Source organism: Sorex fumeus, unplaced genomic scaffold (genome assembly GCF_029834395.1).
Source record: "Sorex fumeus unplaced genomic scaffold, SorFum_2.1 ptg000233l, whole genome shotgun sequence".
Classification (NCBI taxonomy): Eukaryota; Metazoa; Chordata; class Mammalia; order Eulipotyphla; family Soricidae; genus Sorex; species Sorex fumeus.
Window position 1 is genome coordinate 420,588 of NW_026606290.1, and position 11,857 is coordinate 432,444.

Here is an 11,857-nt window from a genome sequence, read left to right on the forward strand (position 1 = left end):
CATCCCAGAGAGGCAAAAAGGTACAATCGAAGTGACATCTGCACTTGTTTGTTCACTGCAGCACTGTTTACAATAGCTAGAATCCGGAAAAAACCTGAGTGCCCGAGAACAGATGACTGGTTAAAGAAACTCTGGTACATCTACACAATGGAGTACTATGTAGCTGTTAGAAAAGATGAAGTCATGAAATTTACATACAAGTGGTACTACATGGAAAGTATCATGTTAAGCGAAATGAGTCAGAAAGACAGGGACAGACATAGAAAGATTGCATTCATCTGGGGAACATAAAGTAACAAAATAGGAGACTAACACCCAAGAATAGTCGAGATAAGTACCAGGAGGTTCACGCCATGGCTTGGAGGCCAGATGCACATGCTAGGGGAAAAGGCAGCTCAGAGAGAGAAGGGAGCACCAAGTAAAGGGTGTTGGGAGGATCCTCCCAGGATGGGAGATGCACGCTGAAAGTAGACTATAGACCGAACATGATGGCCACTCAATGCCTCTTTTGCAAACCACAGCACCCAAAAGGAGAGAGAGAACAAAAGGGAATGCCCTGCCACAGAGGCAGGGTGGGATGGGGGGATGGGGGTGGGAGGGATACTGGGATCAGTGGTGGTGGAGAACGGGCACTGGTGGAGGGATGGGTACTCGATCATTGTATAACTGAAACCCAAGCACAAAAATTTGTAAGTCTACAACTGTACCTCATGGTGTTTGACTAATAAAAATTAAAAAACAACAACAACAACAAAAAGAGCTAAGCAGACCCTTGAGCAGAGGAAACAAAGGCGGTGGGGCGGCATGGGCTGAGCGCGCTAACAGCACACGCGGCGGCCAATGCAGGTTTGTGCCCTGGGCCCACACGGACCCTCCAGTACCACTGGGTGTGGCCTGGGGGGGTGACTCAGGAGACCCCCAGCTCCAAAGGGCCCTGAGCAGCACCACACCCCCTGGCCCTTGCATTGACCCTCGGGCTGGCCAAGAGCTGCCAGGAGAAGCGCAGGGGGGGGCGGAGGAGGGGGCTGTGAGCGCCTCCCACCCAGTCTTCCCACAGGAGAAGATTGTGAGCCGGTGACAAGACCCAACATCAAAGCCCTCCAGGCTATCTGTGACCTCAGCACCAGCACGGAGTGACGGGGGCGCAGCGATGCCTGTGCGGTGAGGCCCTGGGAAACGCCACCATCCTGCCTGGGTGGGGGGGGGGCACACCCCTCATTCCCGGACGCCGGAGCCACACCGGGAACCAGCGTGGGAAGCGCAGACGCGGCAGGGCGAGGCAACGTGGGGGATCCTGCACACAGGGGGAGAGGGGCCGCGGGCACAGGCGCATGGTCTGCCTTACAGGAAATGTCGCCAGCAGGAAAATCCACTGAGACAGAAGGAAAATTAGTGGCTGCTCAGGGCCGGGGGAGGGCAGACCGCTCAATGGGCACTGTTTCTGGGGGGCAGGGAGAGGAAACTATTCTGAAACAGATGGTGGGCTGGGTGCAGAGCTGTGTAAGTCTGAGCACCATTAAACTGCATACTTTAGGGATTTTTTTTTTTCTTTTTGGCTTTTGGGTCACACCCGGCAATGCTCAGGGGTTACTCCTGCCTCTGCACTCAGGAATCACTCCTGGGGGCTGGAGCAATAGCACACCGGGTAGGGCGTTTGCCTTGCATGCGGCCGACCCCGGTTCGATTCCCAGCATCCCATATGATCCCCTGAGCACCGCCAGGGGTAATTCCTGAGTGCAGAGCCAGGAGTAACCCCTGTGCATCGCCGGGTGTGACCCAAAAAGCCAAAAAAAAAAAGGAATCACTCCTGGCGGTACTCGGGGACTCTATGGGATACCAGGGATGGAACCTGGGTTGGTTGCGTCTTCCTTTCTGTTCTATTGCTCCGGGCCTTAGGGATTTTATTTATATTTTTTTTGTGTAAAAGCACCCAGCAGTGCTCGGGACTTACTCCCGGCTCTGTGCTCAGGGATCTCTTTTAGAAGTGCTCTGAGGACCTTGCGTGGTGCCAGGGGTCAAACCAGGGCTGAGTGCGTGCAAGACAAGCACCTGGCTCACTGCACAATCTCTCGGACCCGGGACACTTTAAACAGCTGCATTATAGGAGGGCTTGGATTTCCGGAAGTCTGTGAGCTGTACTTTAAAAATTAGACATCGCTTTCATTCAAGTGACTGTTCTGGGGCCAGGGAGATAGCGAATAAGGTGCTGGGTGGCCTTCAAAGCAAAAATTAATATATATATAAAAGATAGCATCAAGTTTTTGTTCTCAAGGTGCTGGACAAAACAACGCCCACTCCTCCAGGGCTGCAGGGCACAGAAGAAACATTCCCACAGGGAGAAAGCTCAGTAGCCCCCGAGAAGGTGAGTGTTCCCTGATGGTCCAGCCCTCGTGCTCTGGACGGACCCCCAGAGAGCACAGAGACTGGGGTCTCGAGGGGGGATGGGCAGCGGGCAGCCCAGCAGCTCTGGGCACGCAGAGCACACTTCTGCTCCCAACTCAACTGAAACAAGCATTACCAAAGGACAAACCGCAGGACAAAACTCTGATCGCGCCCGCAGGTGGCTTCCTGGAGTGCCTAGGCCATTGAGGCAGAGGGGACAGGGTGTGAGGCAGGCAGGCGGGCCCCAGAGTCAGCTGGGGCAAGGACAGAGCTCTCAGCTGGAGGTTTGGGTGGGGGTCCAAGCCCAGGACGCCTTCCTTCCTGCAGAGAGCCTGCGAGGCCCCGCGGGTAACTGGTCCCTGCTGTGTGTTTCACCACAACAAAAGGGGATTGGGAGGGCCGGGGAGGCGGGTGGCGACACCGAGGCTACACCGTGCAAGTGTCCCGGGCCTGTGGTCACCCGCTCCCACGCTGGGCCTCGAGTCAAGGAGAGAACCCCCAGCACGAAGCTGCCCAAGGGGCGTTTTTCATACAAGTGAAACAAGTTGGAATGTCAGCATCTCCCGAGAGCGTAAATTCTCCGGCTCATCAAAGCTCCTGCCATCACCCCGTGGCCCGGGAGCAGGGAAGTCTGAGTCAGGGGCAGCCTGAGTCGGGGCTGCGGAGGGGGGGGGGTGCGGCATGAAAATACACACCCCCCCCCCAGAACCCCCACCAAAGCCTCCGCGGGCCACTCGATAGAGGACGATGGGGCGGTGGGGGCCTTTCTTTCCCAGTTCAGTTGTTCTGTTTTCTCCCAAATTTCTCAGGAAGCTTGTTTTCATTTAAAAACTGGGAAAAAAACCCAAGAGTGCCATCGCCCCGTGCCAGGTTCTCAGATGTTTCTCAGAGCCTGGCCCTGGCGCCCCCCGCCCTCGAGAGTCCTAAAAGGAAGCATGTGTGGGGCACAGAGCGCATTGCTGGTGGCTTCTGCAGGGAGCAGGTGGGGCTTGGTCAAGATGAGCACTTGCGCCCCCCCCCCCCCAGCAGACGTCCAAGGGAAGGGAGCCCAGAGCCTTTGAGAGGGCCGCTGGGGGCGGGAGGGGGAAGCGCCCTGTGGGTTGGGGACCCCACGCAAAGCCTCAGCAAGTGTCGCTTTGGAGGTAAATGGGGTGGGGGAGGGGGAATGGGTCAGAGACAAACTAACACCTCCCAGACACACAGCCCAGAAGGTGTCACCAGGGGCCAGAGCCAGAGCACAGCGGGGAGGGCGTCTACCTTGCACAAGGTCGACCTGGGTTCGATCCCCGGCATCCCATAGGGTCCCCCACGTTGAACCAGGAGTGATTCCTGAGCACAGAGCCAGGAGTCACCCCTGAGCATTGCTGAGGGTGGCCCAAAAATCTAAGAAAAAGAACCCCCAAAACCAAAACACACACAAACAAAACTGGTCACAACAGTGAATGAGCTAGAGGGGGAAGACGGCAGGGGGCTCTTCCTCTGGGCTTGGGGGCCACGCCTGGCGGTACGCAGGGCTTCTTCCCGGCTCTGTGCTCAGGGGTCATTCCTGGAGGTGCTCGGAAACCATGTGCGGTTCTGGAGATCAGAGCACCAGGGTCTGAGCCGAGCGCAATCCCCCATACTGTCTCTCCAGGCAAAGGTTCCTGCCAAAGGCGCCCAGGGCTGGGGAGGGTCCCAGCCTTCCAGTCCCACCCAGACCTTCTGCGTTTCTTCTCAGACCCAGGTCTTCCTTTGCTCAGACGCCTGCCAATTCCAGGCCCACCACACTGGGCAGCCGCGTTCCCCACAGAAACGCTGAACCAAAACGTCATTTCCCAGAGGGAACTGGGGCAGCGCGCCCTTCCCTCTGCAGAATGCGGTTCCCTCTCCTCACTGGGGGCTCCCAGCATCTGTGTTCTCTCCTACCCAAGCGGGGCGCTGCCCCTGTGTGTGCCTCGCTCTCCAGCCCCCTGGACTCCTCCTCCTGCTCCTCCACCCTCTTGCCCACAGGTCTGTGATCCCCTGGGGACCGGGGGCGGGTCCTCTGCTCAGTGAACACCCCGAAAACGCATGCTGGGTGGAGCAGACGAAACATCTGCACCTCTGCGCCGCCCCTCACCTTGGGACCCCCATGAGGCCACACGTCTCCAGCCAGCACCAAGGGCAGCGAACAGTCCCGTGTTCATTGCACCCATTGTACAGATGAGAAGCCGGAGGCTCACAGGAGAAAAGAACTCTCAAGGTCACCCAGGACACGGCAGGCTTGTGTGTCCCCAGGGCTACCTCCCGCCCCGACTAGCTCCCTTTGGAGGGTGCCCAGGGAGAAGGGGCTTCCCCGAGGAGGGTGCCGGAGGCCCTCCCCCCCCACCCCCAGCAACACCGCCTGAGCTGTCCTTGCCCACCAGCTGGGACGTGGAGGCTGTCAGGAGTGACACGGGGGCAGCTTCGAAACCCGGCCGGCCCACATCCGGCACCGACTGGCCGGCAGAGCCGTTCCTAATGGAGCCGAGAGGCATATTTTGGGAAAACAGAAACAAAACAAAGCCCTTTAATTGGAGCCATCTGGGGAGCAGTGGGCTGGGGCGTCGGGAGCAGGGTGGGGACCGAGCAGGCTGGATGCCGCCTGGGCACTTGGGGAGGGCGGCCGTACCCCCCCCACACACACCTGCCTCCTGTCAGGGCAAAACTCAGCGGCTCTCATGCGGAGCCGGAGGGTCCCCGAGACCACCGTCCCAGACGCCAGCACTCGGCCCCCTGACAGGACCGGGCTCACGTCGGGGCTTTGATCTGTGGGTCTATTTCGGGCCACGCCCCCGCCGTTCTCAGGTTTAGGGGCTCGAACCCCGGGGGGCTGCGTGTTAGCAGTGTTTCCGCTCTGTGCTCGCTCTAGCCCATTTTTTTTGGTTTTATGGGGGCACGGGTTGGGTCACACCCGGCAGTGCTCAGGGCTCACTCCTGGCTCTGTGCTCAGGAATCTCTCCTGGCAGACTCGGGGGACCGTGTGGGGTGCCAGAGATCGAATCTGGGTGCAGCCTGCAGCCCCATGTTCTCATCTCTACACCAGGAGCCCGGACACCGGCTCCATCCATCAGCCTCCCTGGCCCTGGGCAGCACCACCAGGCGCCCGGGAGTTGACCGGCCACTAGGTTTGTGCTGGGAATTCCGAGGTCCGACCCAAGTAATGTGACGGTGGCAAATCAAGGACACATTTTCCCAGTGAGCCCGCCGGACCCCGAAGGCCATTGCAAAACAGCCCGGCCCTGGCGTGGGGCGGAGGGGGGTGAGGGAAAGGAGGGATGACACAGAATATTCCAGAGAAGGGTCCAGTGACGCGGCAGAGGCTGGCTCCGAGGCTCCGGAGGGCATCTGGCCGGGATTTTCTTGTTCCTTTGGTGCCGGGGATTGAGTCCAGGGCGCCTGCACAGGAAGCGCGTGGCTGAGCCCAGCCGCTTCCGGCTGTAGAGGGGGAGACTGAAACTCTGGGTACTGTACTGCCTCGGAGGCCCATGGGGTGCAGTGGGAGCACCCATGGCTGCCACACGCGAGGTCTGTGCTCCAGCCCTCGCCCGGCCACCCGGCGGATCTCATCTTCCCACAGGCACGCGGATGTCCCCCTCGTGGCCACGGCAGCGCGTGTCCAGCGGTGAAACACGCTGGCGGCTGTGCAAATGCCCCGCCCTCGCCGCCCGCGCCCTCTTCATCTTCCCCGGACGACTCATTCCCGTGAGACACGGTCCCTTTCCCGGCCCCAGGCCGGCACCCCCAGACTCCTCGCTTTGATTCTGACATCGCGGGAGATAAGAGGGTCTTAGGGGATCACCGGCTGGGGTCTGGTTTCTCTCGCATGCACCACGCCTGCGGGTGTCTCTGTGACTCAGATCCTGACTGCAGGGGTTCGAGTCCTGGCTTCCTGGTAGGGTGGGGTGGGGTGGGGGTCCCTGCCCCAGCGGGTGGGAACGGCGCTGCCGGGAACACAGTGCCTTCAAGCCCGCAGCCCAGGCTCCCTAAGTGGCCGCTGACCATGGGGAGGGGCAGGGTGTTGGGCTCAGGAGGAGGATGGGTGAGGCTGCATGGCCCAGAGGTGAGGGGCTGAGGGGCTCCTGCTCTCAGTCCCTTGTTCCAGGGGGGACCGAGTTAGGCTGCAGGCCAGCACCCAGCCCCCCACCCCACCCCAGCTTCCAGCAAAACATCCGACCCGACCTCCTCCAGGTTAGCCAGGCACAAGCCTGAAACACGATGGTGCCTCAGTTTCCCTGCATGCACGATCCTTCCTGAGCCAATGTCCGCAGAGCACGAGGGGGAGCCCGGGCAGCAGACGCCAAAGGTGGTGGTTCACTCCATCCCGAGGATGCAATTTACCATGGGGTGCAGGGGAGTTGGGGGGAAGCACGCATCTTCTCTAGCAGCTCGGAACTGGCCACGCACTGGGCACGCACAGAGCTCAGTGCATTAGATCTATGCTGGGACGGGGAGGATGGATGCCCGAAGGCTTCCTGGAGGAGGTGACCTCTGAGTGGGGCACACTGCAGACAATGGTTAAGTCTGTTTATGAATGAGAGTCCGGCACAAAGGTGCAGGACTAGGCCAAGAGGCAAGAGACAATGCTCCAGTCCACTCATGACTGCAGGGGCGGGGAGGTGGGCAGTTGGGGCTGGACGCCAGCAGGCCGATGGCAGCATCCCCCAGCCTGGCCCTCCTGCATAGTCCTGGGAAGCCAGACTTGGGCGGGGAGCCAGGGGCTCTGCGGGGGCTGCCTCTGTGGGTGGGGAACAGCCAGCCGTGGCCTTGACCCCTGATCTCCCCGGGCGCCATGTTCCAGCCAGAACCCCCAGGGAGAGGGAAGGAGGTCTTGGCCCCCAGCCGCGGCTCGGGCCAGCCCAAACACGGCCGCCCACTCGGCAGGAGACCCGGCTGGCCCTGGGCTTGGCTAGGGCTGCCGGACGCTAGAGCCCCCAGCCGGGACTGGCCCACGCTGTCCCCTGCACTCCGGCCCTCCTGGGGACACAGAGTTCCCTCCCCGTCCAGAATCAGCCCCGGCCCCTCTGGGCCCGTCTGCTTGGAGGGGGCGTGAGGTCCACGGCCCTGAACAAACTCTGCCTGCAGGAAGCGGGGGCGGGTGGGGGTGGAGAAGGTGACCCTCCCTCCTGGGACTCCCCCAAATGCAGGGCTCAGGGACTCAGGGGTCTGTCTGCGCTTCCAGAAGGTTCTTAAACACCCAAAACAGAGCTGGGAGAAGAGGTGGAGCACGTGCTTTGCGTGTGTGAAGCTAGTTCCATCCCCGCACCCTGGGAGGGATACCCGAACCCAGAGCTGAGGTAGCCCCTCCTGGTTCCCCGGAAGCCAGGCCCTTCCGGTCGGCCCCGGGCCCTGATGGCCATCGGGGCGGCTGACTCTGGGAGAGCATTCTGGTCACGCCGGTTCCCGGGGCTCAGCCCTATCTATGAAGGGAGAGTGACACTGGATGGGAGGTGCCGACTCCCTGCCCCCACCCCTGCCCAGCCTTCCCATGTCCCGTCCCGGGGCTCAGCCCTATCTAGTGACCCTGGACAGGAGGTACCGACTCCCGCCCCCACCCCTGCCTGGCCTTCCCACGTCTCAGGCCTCAGTGGCGGTGAGGCTGGGAGCGGCCACACCCCGCTGGTGCCTTTCATCCAGGCAGGAAGGCTGGGGGGATTTAGAACAGATGTCTGCAGCCCGCAGGGGCTGGGAAACGACTGACCTCCACGCGGGCCGACCGGGCCCCTCTCCGGCCTTCACCTCGTTCCCCCAGAAACCTGGATCATGGCCACCGCCCTAGCCATCAGGAGCGGGCGCAGAGCCGCCGGGGTGGGAGGAGGGCCCAGAGACCAGCGACGAGGCCTCCAGCCCACCTAGCTGGCGCTCAGGCCCCTGGACGCCCCCAGTCTGGCCGGTCTCGCTCCCCTATTGCACAAGCCTCGGTTTAGCCTGGAGCCCAGTGTCACCCCAGGGCCCGGGTACAGCCGCTGTGGGCCTCGGTGTCCCCCTGAGTGTGGAAACCAGGACAGGAGCCCTTTCAGGGGCCAGCTGGGCCAGTGCCCTCCGGCCGATGCTTGACGCCACCCCGAGGACAGCCTCAGCCTTAGCGGCTCTCAGCCATGACTCTGGTAGGGCATACCCGGGAGCACTGGGCCAGCCCGAGTCAAGAAACCCACACCCTGCCCCAGAGCTGGGCACTGCACTGGGGTAAGGCTGCTGATGGCACTCAGTTCTGATGCCCGGAGCAGGGGTGGAGCGATGCCACCAGAGCAGGGTCGGACACGGGGAGGGTGCGGGTCCACACATGTGACATGAAGGGATGAGTCCATACACATGCACAGGCACGTGTGCATCCGTGTGTGTGAACGTGAATGAGTATGTGTGAATCCAGTGAGTGGGTGTGAGTGTAAGTACATGTGTGAGCATGTATGTAACAGACATGTGCGTGAGTTGAGTGAATGGACACGAAAGCATGTGTGAGCATGACTCAGTGAATGGTGTCCTGTGTGTCCACCGATGAGTGTATGTGCGCACACCGGAATGAGTGTATGGATGCGAACGTGGGCAGGAATGGGTGTGTGGGTGTGTGAGTGTGAGTGTGTAAACAAGAATGGGTGTGTGGGTGAATGAGTGTGAGTGTGTGAACAGGAATGAGTGTATGAGAGTGTGTGTGTGTGTGTGTGTGTGTGAATGGGAATGGGTGTATGGGTGTATGGGGGTGTGTGAGGGTGTGTGTGAACAGGGAAGATTGCGTGTGTAAACTGCACACTCCCTGGTTCCCAGCCGGCCACCACATCCCCCCAACACTTTCAGGGGCTCCAGGGTCCAGCCACACGCAGACACACACAGCCCTGCCCTTCCACCAGCTCTGATAAATGGGAACAACCCCCCAACTCCACGATGCTGGACCCCTCCCACAGCTGCTGCTTTCACCTCACTATGGTCCCCCAGGGCCCCCCCCATACTCTCGGACCCCACCGGCCAGCTCTGCACCTTCTGCCAGGAACATCGTGTCTCCCCCACCCCCCACCCCGTCCCACATTCCTCCCCTGTGGCCTTGGGGTCCTGCCAGCCCCAGCCAGCCAGCTCCCCCAGCCTCCCCAGAACTCGGTTTCCGGTCCTGGAAGGAGACCCCCCCATCAACAGCCCCCTGGTGGTCTGAGGGGACGAGGGGACAGTCCCTGGGGAGCCCTGGCCTGCTGGGGTGGCGGAGGAGCTGCACCCTCACCGCACCCCCTGTTTTCCCAGCTGTCCGGAGCCGGGAGTCAGGGTGAGGGCCAGGTTGGTGCCTGAGACTGCCCTGGGTCCTGGGCAGCCGGGTACTGCTGGACCGGGCCCCGCCCTCTCGGAACCTCGCTCTTTCCCTCTGCCTGATGGGATGCGGGTTCTGGGGGCAGCACCCGGAGTGGGGCACATCGTAGCCCAGGGTCCAGCTGCAGGCAGGGCCCCAGGAGACAAAAGGAAGAATATTCCAGCTCACGGATAAACCAGGGCCAGAAAGAGCCCTGGGTCAGGTTTAGCCGTCAGAATGGGTTATTTATTATTACTATTTTTTTAAAAAGAATCTGAGTTTTCAAAGTTGGGGGAGGGAGCCCGAGAGAAGTCTGAGCGGAGGGAGGGCTTGGCAGGGCGAGTCTGGGGCGCAGTGAAGAGCGGGGATGGGTGGATGGGGAGGGAGGGGTGAGGTAAGGGGTGCCGGCTCTGGATTTAGTCCCCTGGGAACAAAGCGTTCCTGCCGCGTGGCAGAGGCACCAAGCGGGGTTCCGTGCCCAGGAACGCACGAGGGGCGGCCTGGAACCTCGGAGGGCCCAGACTCCCCGCGATGGGGGCCCGCGGCCGTAGAGAGAGAGCTGGCCCGTCCCAGGGGTCCCTTCTCCACTTTCCCCCCAAACAGCCTTGAGAGTCCGGGAGACCCCCCGGCTCCCCCCCAACCCCCGCCTCCCTACCCTCATCGATCTCCAAGTCCCCGTCCCGCGCTCCGCTTCCACCCGCATGCGCGGCGGGCGGCGGCGGGGACCGTCGGGGCGCGCGGGGAGGCGCTTACCCAGGCGGAGGGTGAGGTTGACGGAGTTGGGGTACTGCACCCCGAAGGCCATGGACGGGCTCTGCCACCAGGTGCTCTCGTCCTGGCTGTGGAAGTCGGTGAGGTAGGTGGCGTTGTGGTGGCGCTTCGGGTCCGACGCGTCGCAGCGCTGGCACTGCGCCCCCGCGCCCGACGCGCCCACGTGCGGGCAGAAGTCCTCGGGGGGGTTCCCGCACGTGTGCGACGCCAGCACCCGCCGGCCGAACGCCGCGTTCTCGAACTCGGGCAGGCAGCGCTGCGGCCGCCCCGCGCCGTCGTAGCACGCGTCCATGCCCGCGCCCGCCGCCCGCGCCAGCAGCGCCAGCAGCGCCAGCAGCGCCCGTGCCCGCGCGCCCGCGCCCTGCGCCCCGCGCCCGCCGCCCGCGCCCATGACCATGCTGCCCGCGCCCGAGCACCACGCGCTCTGCGCCCCGCGCCCGCCGCCCGCGCCGCCGCTCCTCGGGGGCGCCGGGACCCGCCCCTCCTGCGGGCGGGACCGGGGAGGGACCCGCGGCGGCAGCGCCCCCCGGCCCGCCCTGGGCGCCGACCCCACCTGGCGGACGGGCCGGGGAGTGCCCGGCTCCCCTGCCCGGGCCCGCCCGCCTCCGAGCCATCCGCTTGCAGGACCTTTCCAGCGCGAAGATCTTGACCCGGTTTTAACTTAACCCGGTGCTGGTGACTGACCGCCCCGCCGCCGCCGCGTCACCTGCGTCCTTCTGACAGCTCAGTGCGTGAGGCAGTGCTTGCCTCGCCGGCACCGACTGGACCTCGGTTTCATCGCAGGCTCAGCAGAAGCTCCCCTGAGCACAGAGCAGGGAGTGGGTCCTGAGCACAAAGCCAGGAGTGAGCCCTGAGCACAGAGCCAGGAGTCAGCACTGAGCAGAGTGGAGAGTGAGCCCTGAGCACAGAGCCAGGAGTCAGCCCTGAGCACAGAGTGGGGAGTGAACCCTGAGCACAGAGCTGGGAGTAAGCCCTGAGCACCTCTGGGATAACATAACAACATAACTTAAAATGACTTAAAGTAACATAAGAAAACATAAGGTAACATAATAACACAACATATAGAGTATTGGATGTAACAACTCCAGGCCTCATAACAATGTGGCAAAACAACACAAGGAAGATGACTGTCCCTTCCCCACTGCTCCGGGCAGGTCCGATCTCCACTGTCTGAGCCAGCTTCTGGCTCGTCTCTGATCTCAAACCCGAGATCTAACCCCAGACCTGTGGCCAAAAGCTCCGGCCACCTCCCAAACGCCCCTCAGAGGAGCGCCAGAGGAGCGCCTGTGTGTGTAAGCGTGTTTTGAAGGTGCTGGCTGACACAATCAGATGTGAAAACTGGAAAGGAAGAATCATCAGTGCCCAACGCTGAGCTGGAGCCAACAGGAGGATGGGAGGGCCAATCTGACAATGAAAATTAATTAGAGTTGTTTTTTT

At 61.9% G+C, this 11,857-nt stretch overlaps 1 protein-coding gene across 1 annotated transcript in view; it reads right to left on the bottom strand.

The window, feature by feature from the left end:
• The window catches only part of LAMC3 (laminin subunit gamma 3), a 45,152-nt gene extending 34,341 nt beyond the window's left edge, over nt 1-10,811 (bottom strand). Inside the window, exon 1 of the mRNA XM_056108908.1 lies at nt 10,403-10,811. Coding sequence (XP_055964883.1) covers nt 10,403-10,811 — 409 coding nt within the window. The remainder of the gene's footprint in view (nt 1-10,402) is intronic.
• Between the last annotated feature and the right edge of the window lie 1,046 nt (nt 10,812-11,857).